This window comes from Chlorocebus sabaeus, chromosome 1 (assembly GCF_047675955.1).
Source record: "Chlorocebus sabaeus isolate Y175 chromosome 1, mChlSab1.0.hap1, whole genome shotgun sequence".
Lineage (NCBI taxonomy): Eukaryota > Metazoa > Chordata > Mammalia > Primates > Cercopithecidae > Chlorocebus > Chlorocebus sabaeus.
In genome coordinates, this window is record NC_132904.1 from 51,121,915 (window position 1) to 51,141,766 (window position 19,852).

Here is a 19,852-nt window from a genome sequence, read left to right on the forward strand (position 1 = left end):
TTTTCTTTATTTTTAGTAGAGACTGGGTTTCACCATGTTAGCCAGGATGGTATTGATCTCCTGACCTCATGATGCCCCCCGCCTCGGTCTCCCAAAGTGCTGGGATTACAGGCGTGAGCCACCACGTCTGGCCGCTATTGATAGATTTTAAGCAGAGAGGTGATACAAGCATGTTCATAATTTTTAAAAAATCCTTTGGCAGTAATGAGTTTTAGGACACTCTTGTGGTTACCCATATCAAGATATTTACTGGTCTGAATCAAAATAATGGCAATGAAAGATTCAGGATGGAACATTCAGGATTTTGGCCAAAGACTGGATTTGAGAGATAAGGAATGCAAACTTCATTAGGATAGGGTTCATATCTATTTTGCTCAGCATACAAGTCCAAGAGAGCAGATCTTGCCTGGCAAGATAAATACTTTAAACATCTGTTAAGTGAATAAATTCAGTAGACTGAGGAACACAGGGAGAGAAAGAAGTACTGTTTTGGAGATACAAATTCAGTCTTGTAACTGTCAAGTGTAAAATGACTACATGATACCCCAGAAGACAGGTCTAGTAGAGGTGACTGGCTTTGTGGGTCTAAGTTCAGGGAGAGAGCTAGACTATCAATATAGATTTTATTAACCACATACAAGTCGTAACTGAAGCCCGGGGAATAGGAAAGAGTTTATCCAGGTAGCAGCAATAATAACTACCCAAGATCCTAACTATATGAAACTAAATCCAAATCTAATTTAAAGGACATCCATTCATCTCACATAAAACAGAGGGAGGCTGAGTAACCATCTCACTGGACCTAGTAAGATATCAAGGCCTAAGCCTGAAACTTGAAGAATATCAATCCTTATAGGGCAAGCAGAGGAAAAGTAACCTAAGGAACGACTAAAAAAGTACTTTTTAACACCCTGAAGTCATATTTCTTCATTCTCCTGATTGCTGATGACCTTTAATTCCCTTTAATATCAGCTATCTATACCACTACCACGAGGACATGATCATGTTGCTCTTAAATTTGCTAGATCTTAAATGTGATATTCTTCCCTTCTTTAGCCAACATCTCTTTACTCAATACTATCTTTTCTGGTGCTTTCAACCCACTAGTACCCAATTAGTTCCTACTTTACTAAGTTTACGAATGCCTTTTTAATATCCTTGATTCTCTTTCCTGAATTTACTTCATGATCACTACTTCATTTTAGTTTTTATTTTTTTGAGACAGGGTCTCACTCATTACCCATGCTGGAGTGCAGTGGCACAATCTCGGATCACTGCAACCTCCGCCTCCCAGGTTCCAGCGATCCTCCCACCTTAGCCTCCTGAGTAGCTGGGACCACAGGCATGTACCACCTTGCCCAGCTAATTTTTGCATTTTTCAGTAGAGATAGGGTTTCTCCATATTGGCCAGGCTGGTCTCGAACTCCTGGCCTCCAGTGATCCACCAGCCTTGGCCTCTCAAAGTGCTGGGATTATAGGCATGAGCCACTGTGAGCAGCTATGATCAATTATTTTAATTCAATCTTCATCACCCAATGGAGTTTCTGTTACCTGAGACATTCCCGTAAGTCAGTGGTTCTCAACCAGGGGTGATTTTGGTCCCCAACAGACATTTGGTGATGTCTAAAAACATTTTGGTTGTCACAAGAGGGAGTGAGGCCAGGAATGCTGCTGATAACCCTATAATGCATAGAATAGGCCTCCAGAACAAAGAACTAGCCAGCCCAAAATGTCAATGGTACTGAAGCTGAGAAACCCTACTATAAGTCAATGTCCCATATGGTGGTATGTGCTCTTGGAATTATGTTCTTTATTCCTATTTCAAATCAGGTAGACCATACCTAAAATTTCCTACTAACTTTAAGTGCACATGCACTGCTATCTGACATAAAAAGGGCTCATTTTTATGGACTCCACCAGCAATGCTATACATAATGAAGAATACATGGCTTTAGGATTAAGTGGTAGGATATGCCAGGAGGTAACTGAAGGCATAAGATAAAATTACATAATTTCATAAAGTATCAAGTTTAGTCAAATATTTTGGGAAAAAACTTTTTTTATATTGAAAATAACAGCTGTATGTTCAGGCTAAACCACTGAAGTTCAATGAAACCTCAGGCTCTAAGTAGAAAATATTCCTTTTCTTAGGCTTGGTGCGGAAGAAATTTTAGAAGCACTGCTCTAAAGACCCTGAAGAAGATGCCCAAGTCTTCTTCATGTTTTACTCAGACCCTCAATTCTGGCCAGCACATCAACTTAAGTATCTGTTCCTATCTCCTCCTGACACAACTATCACTTCTTCTTCCTTCCCTCTTCCCTCTTAAAAACTGTCTAAAAGGCCAGGAACGTATCTTACTTATCCCTGAATTCAACCCCCTGCAACAAGTCAAACCCCCAGGACTAAACAGGCACAATAAATATCATCTAAAAAATAAAAAGTGAGTCAGAACAAATAACCCCTCACAGCGGGGAGAGGAATATTAGGAGAAAAATTAAAACATACCAATTACAAGAGGTTCATAATAAAAATGCCAAGATGAGTAAACAAAGGGCAAAGGGCAGAGACAGCAACAAAACACACATGTAGACATTTTACTTAGAACAAGTCTTGTGGTTTTATAGCCCCATTGATGACTCCTTCCTTGTAGGTTTTAAGTGAAGCAAAGGATTCCAGAAGGGTTCAGCAAAGAATCAGAGAGAAAAAATGATTAAGGGAGACTAATGTCGACTAATTTGAATAATTTCAAAGTATAATAATAAATTTTAAACTTCTAAGAAAGAATCTTACATCCCATCATTAAAAAATAAAACCAACATAATGAGGAATATCTGTTGCATGGTGTCAAACAAATGCTAATGGGATATGACAATTAATTCCGAAGAACTATCATAAAGGTATATGAAGTTCATTCAAAGTCAAAACTCTAGTTGGTTGCTATGAAGAGGGTTGCTACAGTTTCAGGATTTTTTAAGAGGCCTATAAGAATGTAGATATTCAAATGAGTGTTATTCTAATTATAAAAGAAATGTTCTACTTGAAATTCCTTTTTGAGCTATGCCTGCAGTCAGATTCCTTATGTGTACCAAAATTGAGCTTATAGCTTTCCAATTCAACTTATTATTTATTAGTAAATGCCAGATAAATTCATTCACTTTGAGAGAATTCACCAACTTAGGATAGTGAAATAATTTTACTCCAGCTCATTTCCGTTCTCTCTTATAATATTTTTCCCAAGGCTCAAAATGTTTGACATATTCTTATATTCTATATGGCCCCTCTGTCATCTATCAAATGGGAATATGTGACTTCTCTACCTCCTAATACTGTTGTGAGGGAGTAAGTGGTGTTTATAAATTTTATCAAAGCACAGTGTCTCACAGAATAGTAGGCAGTCTCACCACCTAATTACTATTATTATCAAAAGACTAATTAAATTTACTAGTTACAAACAACCTCCCACAAATGTTCTAAAAACATACTTTAAATACCTACCATAAAGGTAATTTAGAGCTTGTTATACAATTTTGCCAGTCACAGAGGAAAACTTTTTCTCCTTGTGATTCACAAGTCATATCCAGTTTCTTGCCATCCTGTAGGAACTTACTAAATTTTTTTACCAATTTTTTCAGAATACGGAAGAAATATACTAAGCTACTGACGGTTACAATAATTACACACACAAGCACACACTTTTTTCTCCGTTCCGAGTGCTCATTTTCCATACTTACCTTGCCACTAAGGACTTCTTCCACTCGCTCTTGTGGTGTCTGTCCAGCTTTCTGCCTCACCAAAACATATACTGAATTCACCTTAGGACAAGACCTCAGCAACTTTTCCAGAAGCACCTTCCCTAGAAAACCGGTAGCTCCCGTGAGGAGGACATTCTTGCCTTCATAGTATTCTGGGATTGAAACCATTTTGATCCTAAGAAAAACATGGCAAATAAGCATTAGTTTAAGGATTCACCATCATTCTTACATACTAAAAATCTCTTGGTATTCAAATAAGTATTTTTAAAAGCAGGCAAGAGTCAAAATAGAACATTAACAAGAGAGGACTCTAACCTCTAGTTCAATATAGTAAAGTGGAAAGAAGAATGAGAACTATAGCTTATTTTAACCCTGTGTTTTACCCTTGTATCACCTCAGATAAGTCACTCACCTTCTCTGGACCTGAGTTTCTTTGGTACAATTTGTACTAAAGGATGTGTAAAAATTCCTTCCAGCAGTAAGAACCCAAATCTTCATTCAATCTCAGTTACACCCTAAACACAAATGAATGGTGTTTCTCTGACCCCAAAGGGATTTATAACACCAAATACAGGTCAGCAGCAAGACTCAATTACCTAGCTTGTGTAACACTGGAGGTGTCATATTCGCCTATCAACACCAACTGAAACAAGAAGAGGTAACACCAAGCCCTTTCTACTACGTGTCTCTTAGTGACAGTATATCCAAAAAGTGCTTAAATCTCCCTTTTTAAAAAGTTAGAGTAAGAAATACATGAGCTGACTTATCTTCCCTACCCAAATTCCACTGAAACAGCAGAAAAGATATATTAAGAAAACAAACCATAATGAAAGGAAAAATAAAAACAAGGTGAAGAATTCATGCATTATATCACTACAAAAAGCTCTAACACATTCAAAACAATGCTCTGTATTGTTTAGAAATGCATACAGATGGAAAAATATTAATAGATGCATGAGAGGGAGTACAATACAACCAGAGACAGAATAAGGAGTTTGAATTGTATTTATGTTTTATTTAAGCTGGGGAGTAGATACATGTGATTTATGTCCAAATTTTTCATAATTAAAAAATATATATATTCCCATTAACAACCTGGAAAAAATAGCTCCATTAAACCAAGCCAAACAAAAAGGAAGAAAGAAAAGAAACAGAAGAATTTCTAGAAGAAATAGATAAGACTGAATTGGTAGAATAGCCATACCAAAAGAAACAGCAACCCAAGCAAAACAAGCACAGGAAAGGACTATAACGAGGCAAGAGCTCTTTTTACCAGTCCCCTAAATGGAACCTGGGAGAAAACACCAAGGTCAGGATCCAGAAGCTGGACTAAAGCATAAGGAAATCAAGGTAATTAAAAGACTGTTCATAGAACAGCAGAGCTACTCATGACAGTCTTACTTTCTGCATAAACTTTGGCTCCCGGGCTTAGTATCTATATCTGATTGAGAACAGCATCCAGCATGGGTACCAGGGACAAAACAGAAGTGGAACTGATCCTGATGGTTGCTTCAAACCTCCACAATTGAAGGTGGGGAAGGCAGTGGATCAGGAGAGAGCTAACAAAAACTACCAAAAGAAAAAAGCATTTACAGCACTCAGAATACATTTTAGGTCCTCAGCCTCTGCTTCTGGCCTTAATGCAAGCTTGTCCAACCCGTGGCCCAGGATGGCTTTGAATGCAGCCCAACATAAATTCATAAACTTTCTTAAAACATCATTAGTTTTTTTTGTGATTTTCTGTTTGTTTTAGCTCATCAGCTGTCATGAGTGTCAGTGTAGTTTATGTGTGGCCCAAGACAATTCTTCTTCTTCCAATGCGGCCCAGGGAAGCCAAAAGCTTGGATACCCCCACCTAAAGGGAAACTCATGGAGAGCTCTCAACCATACCATCTGTGGAAAAGCTCTTTTGAGGAAATAGACCTCAAAAAACTAAAGGAAGCCAGTATCAGCTACCAAAACCAACCACCCTATTCCATTATAAATACGAATAGATAACCACAGATCACCAGATATTTTAAAAAAAAAAACCTACAAAATAAAGAAAGACCAAAATGAAAAGCAATAGAACTACAAAGGAAACTAAGGTAAGGAAAAATGTTAAGAAAACTTAAATTCCTATATTCTCCAAGTTGTTCACAAGACTGCTGCATCCATAATTACTAAAAAAGGAAACAAATAATATGAAAGCACTTAGAAATTGGAAATTCAGGTGTAAGTACAAAATCCAATAAATAAATAGACTATTAAAATTAATAGCCCCCAAGTGAATTTAAGAAGGTCACCAGATTAAAGGTTTATATGGAGAAAAAATGTATTTCTATATACCAACAACAAATAGTGAAAAATTTTAAACTCAAAATTACACCACTTAAAACACTACAAAACACCAAAATTACAGAAAAAAGTAAGTGTTGGTGAAGACGTACAAAAATTAGAACAATCATACACTGTTGGTGGGACTGTAAAATGGCTCAGCTCCTGTGGAAAAACATTTGGCAGTTCCTTAAAAAGTTAAACGGAATTATAGTATGATCCTGCAATTCCACTCCTAGGTAAACACACCAAAAAACTGAAACCAGTACTCAAACAAGTTGACACACGTTTGTAAGGTTAATTATCCCCTATCCGAAATGCTTTGGACCAGAAGTATTTCATAGTTCAGATTTTTTTCAAATTTGGAATATTTGCATTATGCTTACTGGTTGAACATCCCCAGTATCTGAACATCTGAACATCTGAAATCTGGAAGCATTTCCTTTGAGCATCATGTTGGTGCTTAAAAGTTTTTCTTTTGGATAAAGAGTCTCACTTTGTCGCCCAGGCTAGAGTACAGTGACGTGATCTCGGCTCACTGCAACCTCCACTTCCTGGGTTCAAGTGAGTCTCCCGCCTCAGCCTCCGAGTAGCTGTGACTACAGGTGCCCGTCACCATGCCCAGATAATTTTTGTATTTTTAGTAGAGATGGGGTTTCTCCATGTTGGCCAGGCTGGTCTTGAACTCCTGACCTCAAGTGATCCACCCACTTTGGCTTCCCAAAGTGCTAGGATTACCGGCATGAGCCACTGCACCCCGCCAAAAGTTTTGAATTTTGGAGCATTGTGAATTTCATATTTTTTGATTAGGGACATTCAATCTATAGCAGCACTGCTCACAATAGCCAAATGGCACAAATAACTCACATGTCAATCAGCAAATGAATAAACAAGTTCTGGTATATACATACAACAGAATACTACTGAGCCATAAAAAAGAACAAAGTTCTGATACTTACTACAGTATGGATGAACCTCAAAAACATATCAAGTGAAAGAAGTCGGACACCAAAGGTCACATATTGTGTGACTCCTTTCATATGAAATATCCAAAACAGATAAATCTACAGAGACAGAATGCAAATTGGTAGTTGCCTGTGCCTGTGGCATATGGGAATAGAGAGTATAGAGAAACTGCTAAAGGAGTTTTACTTTCAAATGATGAAATATTTTGGAATTAGATAGAGGTGGCAGTTGCACAACACTGAATGTACTAAATGCGACAGAATTGCTCACTTTAATGGTGCTATGATTTGAATGTGTCCTCTCCAAAAATCAGTTTTTGCCAATGTGATACTATTAAGAGGAGGGTTAAGAGTTGATAAGGGCAGGAGGGCTCCTTCCTCATCAATGGGATTAAGGGCCTCATAAAAGTGGCTTCACTCAACATTGGGCTACTTTGCTCTCTTGCTTTTCTTTTGCCTTCTGCCAGGTGAGGACACAACGTTCCTTCCCCCTGTAGGGTTCAACAACAACGTGCCATCTTAGAAGCAGGCAGCAGCTCTCACCAGATAACCAAAACAATTGGTTCATTTTGATCTTGAACTTCCCAGCCACCAGAATGGTGAGAAATAAATTTCTGTTCTTTATAGATTACCCAGTCTAAGATATTTTGTTATAGCAGCACAAAACAGATGGAGACAAATGGTTATTTTATATTATATGAATCTCATCTCAATAAATTATTTTTAAAAAAACCATCAAGAATTGGAAAGGGATAGAAAAGATATATAAGACCTCTATTCTAAAACCTACTAAATACTGACAGAAATTAAACAATACCTAAATAAGTGGAGACATATACTATATTCCTAGATTGGAAGACGGAAGATGTCAATTTACCATCCTTAGAGTCAATATAATCCCAATCAAAATCTATGCTGTTTTTTTAATATAGAAACTGAGATTTTAAAATGTTTATGGAAATACAAAGAGCCAAGATTAGCCAAGACAAACATAAAGAACAAAGATGGAGAACTTACATTACCACATATTGAGATGTATTATAGAGTTACAGAAATGTAGTATTGGGACAAGAAGAGAATGGTGCAGAGTCAATTATCCATATAGAAAGAATGAAATTTTGACCTCTATCTCACACTATACACAGAAATTCAGATAAGCTGGAGATCTAAATGTGAAAGGTAAAACAATTATGTTTCTACAAGATTACAGAGGAGGACCATTTCCATGACTTTCATGTAGTCATTTCTTAAATAGAATATAAAAAGGAAAATATTGCTAAACTGGACAAAACTAAAATTACATTTATCCCAAGACATTAACAATAAAGAGAAAACGCAAACCAGAGTAAAAGATATTTGTAATCTATATATAATGAAAACATTAATATCCAGAATACATAAATATGTAAATTCCAAATCAATAAGAGATAAACCAATAGAAAAATGGGCAAGGTTTGAACAAACAAGGAAGAGTATACAAATGGGCATTACAAAAGAGGATCGGGCCAGGAGCGGTGGCTCACACCCGTAATCCCAGCACTTTGGGAGGTCACGGGTCAGGAGTTCAGAGACCAACATGGTGAAACTCTGTCTCTACTAAAAATACAAAAATTAGCTGGGCGTGGTGGCACACGCCTTTAATCCCAGCTACTTGGGAGGCTGAGGCAGGAGAATTGCTTGAGCCCGGGAGACAGAGGTTGCAGTGAGCCAAGATCGTGCCACTGCACTCCTGCCTGGCCGACAGAGCAAGACTCTGTCTCAAAAAAAAAAAAAAAAAAAAGGATCGAAATGACCAATTAGCACATGAAAAGGGGCTCAACTTTATTAGTTACTGAGTTAAAACCCCTATGTGATCCCACTTCACTGACCCTCAGAATAAGGGTGCAGAATAACTGGAACTCTCATCTTACTGCTGGAGGAAGTACTGGTTGATATAATACTTAGGAAAGGTGATACTACCTGCTAAAGCTGAACATTCACATATCATATGATCTAGCAATTCCACTCTTAATTATACACCCAATAGAAATGAGTACATATGTTCATCAAAAGAACAAGCAAGTATGGTTATAACAGCACCATTTGCGTTGGCCCAAAATAAAACCAAAGTGTTCATCAACAGTATAACATACACAGTGTGGTATATGCACATGATGAAATATTTAAGAACAATAAAAATGAAGGTACGATCACTAAAACACAATGTGAAGGGATCTCACAAAGGGAGCATTGAGCCAGTAAGGCCAGGTAAAAAAGTGTGTACTACTATATGCCATTTGTATAAAGTTCAAACTAGGCAAAACTTATCTATGGCCAAAGGTCTTGCAGGGAAGAAGATGGAGTGACTAGAAGGTAACATGAAAGAGACTTCTGGGATACTGGTGATGTTCTATTTCTTGATCTGGGAGGCTCATTTTTTAAAAATTCATCAAGCTGTCCACTTAGAAAATATGGACTTTCTGAATTTATTATATTTCGATAAAACATTTACTTTGAAAAATAAAAACAAACAGGGTGACCACATGTCCTAGTTTGCCTGGAACAAGCCTGGCTTATACATGCTGCTCCTGCTTAATTTTCATTAATTAATTTCTCAGAAGTGTCTCAGTTTGCATAATAAACTATATGGTTACCTTCATTATAATCTACTTCAGGTTTGAGACTATTTCAAGAATTCAATGACAAAAAGCCTAATTAAAACTATAGAGGATTGAAGTTCAGATGAACAGTCCCAGCTATTCTGAAGGCTGAGGCAGAGGGATCACTTAAGCCAGGAGTTCAAGGTCAGCCTGGGCAACACAGAAGACCCCATCTCTTTAAAAATAAATAAATAAAATGGTTTGATGTCAATAATCTCATATGGGAGATATGAAGAATAATTCTGCATCAACATACTTCCTAACAAGTAGGTATTAATGACAATTACATACTCAATATATATTAAATAGTATACTGAGAACATACCTAGGACAGCTAATTGTTTGAGCTTTTTGTTTTTCTTACGTAAAAATTTATTCAACAAATATTTTTTAAGGACCTACTAGGTACCAGGCACCAGAAAGTTTTCCATAGGTGTACATATGCATCTAAGACAGGGAAAGATATTAAGCAGTTTTCCCTCTAACAATTGAGAATTTAGAGCCTGAATATGTGATTAGTTCAACCCTAAAAAAAAACCAAAATGATGTACTTCCTTCAGTTATCAAGACATCTGCCCTACCAAAGCCTAAACAGCTCATCTCTCACCACCAAATAGCAGAAAATTTTTACCAAACTTAATTCTCCTCAAGCCTAACAGAAAAAAGATTGCTTGCTAAGAGAGTTGTAGAATGAAGTAGCTTCTTTCAAAGCTATTAACAAATGATTTTATACTACTATAATGACTTACAGTTTTCCTCCTAGGGAAGAAAAAAAAAAAAACCAATTCCCACAACTTAGCACAATGCCACCAAAAACTTTACAAGCACTAAATATTTTAAACTCTGCCTCTGGCTCAAAGGAAAGCCGCATTAATTTGAAAAGAAATGTACTCTTGGCTTCCCCATCCAAACAATACACTTTACCCTACAAACTTACTGGCAAAGCCAATAAAAATGAGAGTTCTTTTAAGGGAAGTTCGGACTTGTCCTATCTTCCACAGTTCTGCCAGAGTGGCCAGAAGCAACTAGAAAAGCAAAAGCCATGAAAGGAATGCTGACAATCCTTCCAGAGCATGCTGTTCAGATTCCTACTACACAGCAAGATATCTACAAGTGCCTATCATCTGTTGAGAAGTAGCTGCACCACTGCAATATGAGAAAAGCTGCAACATTAGCATTCACACACATTTGGTGAAGGTGATGACAGGACTGTGGAAGGTGATTCACATTTATTTTCACTGTTCTTGGGCTGCTTTAGGAAATATCACCTAGCAGTTGTAGCTAGCTATTTTGTTCAAAACACACCTTATCTTCTGACTCAAGTTAAAGAAGCAGAAATCTTTCTGAAGATCAGCAAAATGCTGAGTACCGTGTATCACCATTATTTTCAAGGAATTCACTTAGGCTTACTTACAAAGTGGGTTTTCCTAGTGGCTGTAAAAAAAAAAAAAATCACATATTTGCATTTGTAAGTGCATTAAGAGAAACACATTACAAAGCTACTTAAGATATATTTACTTGCTAGGAGTTCAAGTCCAAACTCTGCCATTTAGCAGCTATGAGATCCTAAGATAAAGCTACTACTCTGAACCTGTTTCCTTATAGGCAAAAGAACACGCGGGTCCCATGGACCAAAAGAGCCTGAAATGATCACAAACGGAGAATCACAGAGAACTTCTAAGGTAACACCCCACTCAATATAAACCTGCACTTTTGTAACATGATTGTATTCTCTTAATAAATGCCCTAATATTAACGGAAGGTTAATCATGTTGTTTCATTAGTTTTAGAAATTTTGGGTAATTAAAGACAAGATCCTCTTATTTTCAACTTTTTAAAAGAGTTTTTTAAATAGATAAAGCAATTAAAATGAGAGATTGGAGTATTCTAATAATCAGAAAAGTATAAACCTGGTCCGAAGATTGTGAGTTATCACAATTGATTGTTCACAGTTATAGACAGAACTCTTTGTTCTACTCTTTCCCTTCTCACTACTGCACTTGTCATTTTTTAAAAAGCAGAAAAAATTACCATTTTTTTTTAAAAAGGCTGCTTTTTGGCGCCAAGAAATGAGAATTCCTTTTTCTGTATTAGAATTTAAAACAGCTCAAATTAATTAAAACTTTTACCATAATGTTAGCTGATTATTTCAGATACTTGCTAAGCAGTAAGACAAATATGAACAAATATATAAGAAGTGGGGGATGGGGAAAGGAAATGAGAGGAAATTCCATGGACCAGCCAGGTAGAATAAGAATGAAGTTTGAAAGAAGACTCACCAGTGATGAGAAAAATACATAGTGAAGAGAAGAAAGGGAAAGAAAAATTTATTTAGCACAAACTGTCTCTCTCTCAAGCCTTCAGATACTATTTTCCAAAAGTCTCCTTAGTAACTTTTCTTGCCTAAGGTCCCTCAGCTCATGTATATGGGTAGGGTGAAATTGGAACCAAATCTTCTAACTAAATCCCACTTTTAGAGAAGGCACATAAAGTTTCTACTTGTCCTTCAGCGAGGTGAGGCATCACATCATGAATGAGAATTGAGTGCACAGCACTAGAAGTTCAGAGAAAGTGAAGGGGTTAGAACAGATGATCCGGAAGGTTCTACCCAGTTCTAAAGTTGTATGACTCACACAGGAGGAAACAACAGCAGTCTCCACTACAAGGCCTCAGCTTTTACTAACTGAATACCATAGACAAGAATCTGCTCCACAGAAAACTTTAACATATGAAATAAGACAAACTTTGCTGAGAATCCTTAAAAATTCCACATCATTGCTTTAACTAAAAGTTGATAGGCCAAACAAGCAACTCAGTACAGAAATTTTACTGTAAAAAAATTCAGGCTCTCTCTTCCTTTCTCCACCATCATTGTGTGTGCTCGACTCCGCTTCTCACCATGTCTTCTCACAAGAGTTTCCAGATTAAGCGTTTCCTGGCCAAGAAACAAAAGCAAAAAATGGTCCCATTCCCAGTGGATTTAGATGAAAACTGGTAATAAAATCAGGTACAACTCCAAAAGGAGACACTGGAGAAGAACCAGACTGGGTCTATAAAGAATTGCACATGAGATGGCACACATACTTATGCTGTGTCAAGGTCATGACCATGTTACCATATCAAGCTGAAAATGTCACCACTATCTGGACAGTTGGACATGTCTTATTGGGAATATATTTTTTTCTCTCTGTATGTGCTATGAAGGTACCAGTTGGCTGGGTTCAATAACAAATATGTGAGACCTTGCATTTCAAAAAAAAATAAAAAATCAGGTAGTTAAAATCAAAAGGCAATTAGACTTTACCAGGATTTCCCTGAGGGCCATTTCCAGAGGCAGCCAATAAGAGAGAGAAAAGATAAGTGGTCTACTGTCAACCTTAGAACACTACTCAGAAGACCATGTTCTAGGTGGATTTAATTGACACTATCAATTTGAATAAAAAGACAACATTTTCAGGTAAGATGCACATATCAAAGATTTATTTCCAACCCCACCCTACCTGACCCACAGAGAGAATCTTACCTAGAGAGAATCTTTCATTGAAATATTAGAAACAAAAAACCCCCAGGGCAATAGAGGTAATAAGGTAAGGTAGAAGATAAGAAGTTTTGGGGTCTCGCTTAAGACTAATAATAAATTCAAACATGTTTCTACAAATACCTATACCAAGGTAATCCTATGGATCACTTCAGTTTGAAAATATGCATTGGAACTTAAATGCCTTAAACTTAAATGGTCACCATGTTCACAAAGCAATAAAGTACACAGACTAGTGAGCTATTAGGAAACTAAATATTTAGTGAAAACATTTTCAATACTGAATGAAATGAGGCCCAGCTTATAAACTGCTCCTTCCTAGATAACGTAGGCCCTTCATAGAAATAAGCCTTTCAGATAACCCGGTGCCAAGACACAGCAGAAATCCTTGGGGCACCGAGTCTAGCAGGTTTTGGTTAGAATCTAAACTTACCTGTTTACCTTGCCATTGAGCTTGCTTACCTGTTTGGGTCTGCAGTTTCTTTATCTTTAAAATACAGATAAAACACCCAGTCCACCCAATTCCACCTCATAGCATTTTTGTGAAGTTAAACACAAAACACTGGGCACACAATTACATTTCCTCATGCATCTTCCCTTTACTTCTATGATAATGATTCTCAGTGTGGTCCTTCAGCTGTCAGTCTGATCTGTAAGATTTCAGAAATAGTCTAAAAATTTTTAATGTGATGCTCAACCTATATTTTCCTTCTTTTACTAATCTTTATTACTTAAATTCATTTCACTTCTTTATTAGATGGAAAATGTACTAAAAACATTACATGGTTACTTATGTATGAAACAAATAATTCACAGGACGCTAACAGGATGGATTTCTTGAATGGAGTGTGAAAAATTATTCTCCCTCTTGAGATAATGTTGATCTTGGGATTGGATGTACCTTCTTCTATCTCCTGCGAGATTCACCTCATTCACAATGTTCACTATGTTCACAAAGCAATAAACTACATAGAATATACAAATATAGTACAATACCCAATATAGTACTGCAGTCAAGTCTAGACTGGCTCTGCTCGTATGCATCTTTCTGTATCATCATTTATTGTACAAACCCAGTAACTAACAACAGGTATGTTTGTAAGGCCTCTTAGTTCCATGTTTTAGCTGCTACACATTTATTTAGGGAAACTAAGTACTGCAATGGAAAGTCTCAAATTGAATATCTAACCATTAAATCCAGTTACCTAAAAATTTTACCACCTATAGCTATACCTGGAAGTCTGGCCCATTTAGCTGTTTTTTTTTCTATTAAAATTGGCCTTCTAAATCAAAACCTACCAATGCAGCTGGGCACAGCTGTTCGCGCCTGTAATCCCAGCACTTTGGGAGCCCAGGCAGGAGGACTGCTTGAGGCCAGGAGTTTGAGACCAGCCTGGGCAACATCGCTAGACCCCATCTCTATGAAAAATTGTTTAATTTCGAGACCAGCCTAGGCAACATCGCTAGAGCCCATCTCTATGAAAAATTGTTTAAAAAAACAAAAAACTTACCAAAGGAGAGACAGTGGGGTGAGCAAATGGACAAAGAACAAAATATTAATATTTCACCTGTTTTTTTTTTTTTACTCCCAATCAGGTGCAATTCCTGTGTTTAACACAGCCATATCCAAGGCTGCTTTGTCATTAACTCTTTTTTTTTTTTTTGGGGGGGGGACAGAGTCTTGTTCTGTCGTCCAGGCTGGAGTGCAGTGGCATGATCTCGGCTCACTGCAACCTCCGCCTCCCAGGTTCAAGCAATTCTCCTGCCTCAACCTCCCAAATAGCTGGGATTACAGGCACCCACCACCACGCCTGGCTAATTTTTGTATTTTTAGTAGAGACGGGGTTTCACCATCTTAGCCAGGCTGGTCTCTAACTCCTGACCTCAAAAAATCCACCTGCCCCAGCCTCCCAAAGTGCTGCAAAGTGCTGGGATTACAGGCGTGAGCCACCGCTCCGGCTGTCATTAATTATTTAACTAATTCTGCTTATCTCATTATCTTATCCCTTTCAGCTGGAAGACCACATGGTAGGAGTACTGAAAGAAATTCTAGCAGCAGATAGAAAGTTAAGTTAAATAATCTTTTAATATTCATTAGATTGCATGACTTTAAAAGTAAAAGAAAAAATAACTTCAAATGTCCTTTAAAAGGGGGAACTGGCCAGGTGCAGTGGCTCATGCCTACAATCCCACCACTGTGGGAGGCCAAGGTGGGCAGATTGCTTGAGCCCATGAGTTTGAGACCAGCCTTGGCAACAAGGCAAAACCCCATCTTGAAAAAAAATACAAAAATAAGCCAGTAGTAGTGGTGCACACCTGTGATTTTAGCTGCCTGGGAGGCTGAGGTGGAAGGATCACTTGAGCCCAGGAGGTTGAGACTACAGTTAGCCTTAATTGCGCCACTGCACTCCAGCCTGGGTGACAGAGTAAGACCCTGCCTCAAAAGTAAAAAACTAAAAAAGTAAAAAGGATAATCAACTAAGAAATAGTCTAAACCAGGAGCTGGCAAAGGTTTCTGTAAAGGGCCAACTAACAAGTATTCTACTTTGTGAGCCATACAATCTCAGCAACAACTTCTTGGCTCTGCCACTGTACCACAAAAGCAGCCATGGATGATAAATAAATGAATGGGTGTGGCTGTGTTCCAATAATACTTTAAAAAAACAGGAAGACAGTTTGCAGGCCATAGTTTGCCAACCTCTGTTTTAAACAATGATTTCCAATATTCCACAAACATTCAGAAAAATGAAGTATAAATGAGAAAGACATCAATGGGAAAGCAGTACAGTCTAAATATTCGTTGTCTATGATTTTACTACTACTATAGTTACTGGCACAACACTGTAAAACGGGCAATAAATGCTTGTTTGATACAATAATATCTTCATAAACAAAACAAATTAATGCCAGGCTTCAGAAATATAGATATGCCAGAGGCTGAATGCAAAAGGATGACATTACCTATAGCCTTTTTCTAGGTATATACTTTTTAAAATCTGTATTTCTAAAAGGAAAGTCCAAAACTACAAGTGAACAAGAGCACAGAATATAATCCTGTCACAAACTCAGAGAAACTCTTGCCCACTACTTTGTTCAAAAACTTCATACAACAATAAAAAAAAAAAGCAGAGAATTTAAGTAGTATTGAATGGACAGTAGTAGTCTGGCTACCTATCACTAGGTAACAAAATCACTCTAAAACAGTGTTTTCAAACAACCACCATTTTTTATTTTCTTTCACAATTTTTATGAGTTAGCAATTTGGAAAGGGCTCAGCTAAGCAATTCTGGCTGAGTGGTTCTAGCTCCGGACTTTAGCCTCTTTGATTTTCCCCATGAGATAGTCTGGGCTTCCTTATAGCATGGGGACCTCAGACTAGTCAGATACTTACAAAGCTGCTAATGGCTTAAAGACCAGTACTCTTGTGAGCTAGGCAAAAGCTCTCTCACCTTTTCTGACCTCGCCTTGGAAGTCATACAGTGTAATTTTTTGCCACATTCTATTGGCTACAAGTGATTCACAAGACTGAACAAATTCAAGGGACTTAAATTGCATCTCAGAATGAGAGAACAGTTAGGGTCTGTACAAGCTCACACATGTGCAATGGGAAATACTGTTGCAACTATCCTTAGAAAATACAGTCTGTCACAAAGAGCATCAAGTAAAGTAACTGCCTGTTACTCTTGAGACTGTCAACCACCAACCCATGTTGGACCTATTTCACAGGTCTATGGTACAACAAAGAGTTGTTTCTTACTGCATATTTTTTTAGCCACTCAAAACCCATTTTAAAAATATGGACTCATGGACCTCACACTTTGAAATATTCTGTCTACCCAATAACCTCATCTACTGAACAATAATTTCACATTCCCATGTTCAATTAACTTTCCCACGTTCAATTAACTATGAACTCCTGAACCCGGTTTTAGCTGAACTAAGGAGCAAAGTTCTGCAGCATTACCATCTGGAGTTGACACAACTCTAGTCAAAAGAAAGACAACTTGTTTTACAGAAGTTAGACTATGAAGAAGCCTCAAGCTAAGTCTATCCATTAAGATTTTCTGATTCCCATCTGAAACATATTGAAAACCAATGATCCAGTGTTTTTTCTTCTATATTTTGGTAACTGTAATCATCACTTAATGTTTTGATTAGGACTGCTATGGTTTAGATATGGTTTGTTTGGTCCCACCAAGTCTCATGTTGAAATCTGATTCCCAATGTTGGAGGTGGGGCCTGGTGGGAGGTGTTTGGGTCATGGGGACAGATTCCTCATGAATGGCTTGGTGCCACTAAGCATTCTTACTCTTAAGTGAGAACTGGCTCAGTTCTCAGCCACAAGAACTGGCTACTGAAAAAAGCCTGGCAGCTCCTCCTCTTTCTCTGTTGCTTCCTCTCTCACTGTGTGATGCCTGCTCTCCTTCACCTTACACCAGGAGTGGAAGCCTCCTGAGGCCCTCACCAGAAACAGATTCTGATGCCATGCTTCTTGTACAGCCTGGAGAACTGTGAGCCAAATAAACCTCTTTTCTTTATAAATTATCCAGCCTCAGGTATTCCTTTATATCACTACAAATGGACTAAGACAGACTCAACATCAAAGAAAACATCATCTGAGCCAGGCACAGTGGCACACAACTGTGTGCCCAGCTACTTGGGAGGCTGAGGCAGAAGAATCGCATAAGGTGAAGGGTTTGAGTTCAGCCTGTGCAACAGGGCGAGAACCTATCTCAAAAAAGAAAACCTCACCTGAAAGAAATCTATAAGCAACAAAAAAAGAGCCAAAATGCAAACCCAAACTGTACAAACTATTTAGTGTAGTCAAGCTCATAATAACAGTGGGTTCCTTTCTCCTTTTTCAAAAATTAAGGCTTATTGAGCATTTTCCACAAATAAAGATCAGCTGTAGCATCCTGGTTAACGTTTCTTTTTTCAACAAAAGATGCTAGTGTCCAACCCTGTGGTAAGTACCCATTGAAGTAGATATAATGGCCACTCTGTTTGCCTACACAAGCACTGATTTACCAATATTTAACTGTCTATATCCTATTTTCCCCAATACTTCCCCCTAAGGCACTTCTTGGTACTAAAGAATCTAAAGACGTTCATGAGTTCTTAGGCCACTATACAACTGTTTCATATAGTGATGCTGTTCCCTAAGCATGGCACTTTGACAAGAGTTAAAATGCTTCTAGGATCTTACTATCCTGGGAAATGTTACACATTGAGAAATAAGATTCAGAATTCCTCTGAGTGATGTAAAAATCAAACATAAAGACACCTTAAAAAAGTCAAATTCTACTCTATCAGAGAGGAAATGTCAGTTTTGTAGCATTAAAATTATCTGCTGATCAGAAAACAAATTTTTCAATAATATACATTTTCCTTTGTTTCTGTTTCTGTCCTTAAGGCTAGAACCAGTAGGGTAACTTCTCTACTATAAAGCCTACAGAAGGTGGGCTGTGTTCTTGTTAACACACAGCTTGATAACACTGAATAACAAACAGGAGGAAGCACCCAAAATAACAAAGAAGTGAATAGTTCTAACAATTAGTAAAGTTAGTGAAATTGGAGGGGGGAAAAAAAAACAGTCTACTGCTTGCAAAAACATGTATTCAATTTTCTTTTAGGGGAAGAAAACAGTTTTTTTAATAAAGTAATTCCCGTAAGTCATATATGACTCTTTTTTTAGGTAAACTATTGTGCTTGATCACTTTTTACCTTAAAAAAAATGTTTTCATATTAAGACATGAAATTGTAATCCTAATACTTTCAGACTCAGAGAAGTGAAACATAGTATTCCAATATACAAAGATATACTAATATTTTAAGTGTACTACCAAAGACAGAGCTTTTCAAGCTTTTATAACAGAACTGCAATATCTTTTTTGCTTAAAAATTTATAAAATTTGACTTCACAATATACCTAAAGATTTATATAAAATATTTCAAATTACTGAGTAAAACTGATGTTATAGGAAAATGTACCATGTTTACCCTGAACACTACATATACACTACACACAGCTTCACCCAAAATTAACACAGGTAAATTATGTATGCTTCATATATATGCTGTATTTTCTCTCTCTGTTTCTTGTGTCACTTTCTTATTGCTGCCTTCTGAATCTGTTCTCAAGGCTGAACCAAAAAACAGGACTCAGTTCTTTAAGGCAGCATTTGTAAAGGTAAATGGGAAGTGTATGCCTTATCCCAAGGAGATTAAAGATGTGTATTAGCATATCAAAGACTACAAATGTCCTGAGGTTAAAAATAAACAAACAAAACAAAAACTCACTAAATTCTATCTAAGCCCTGCCCTTCATAAATTTCCCAACACGGCTAGGAAAACAATGCTCATGAGAAGCTCAAGGATTACTAAACCAGCCTTCAAAAGTAAGGATTTTCCAAGAAAGGGTCAAGCCTCCTGATGGACTATAAATGATTTAGAAAGCATGACCTTCCTGGTCGGGTGCAGTGACTCATGCCTGTAACCCCAGTACTTTGGGAGGCCAAAGCGGGTGGATCACAAGGTCAGGAGATCGAGACCACCCTGGCTAACACAGTAAAACCCCATCTCTACTAAAACTACAAAAAATTAGCCGGGCATGGTGGCAGGCACCTGTAGTCCTAGCTATT

General features: G+C 37.5%; 1 protein-coding gene across 2 annotated transcripts in view; it reads right to left on the bottom strand.

Moving 5' to 3' along the window:
- FAR1 (fatty acyl-CoA reductase 1) overlaps positions 1-19,852 on the bottom strand; it is a 63,462-nt gene that overhangs the window by 33,590 nt on the left and 10,020 nt on the right. For both annotated transcript variants that reach the window (XM_008006197.3, XM_073018129.1), the window contains exon 2: positions 3,733-3,928. In XM_008006197.3, coding sequence (XP_008004388.1) covers positions 3,733-3,921 — 189 coding nt within the window. In that variant the 5' untranslated portion in view covers positions 3,922-3,928. The remainder of the gene's footprint in view (positions 1-3,732; positions 3,929-19,852) is intronic.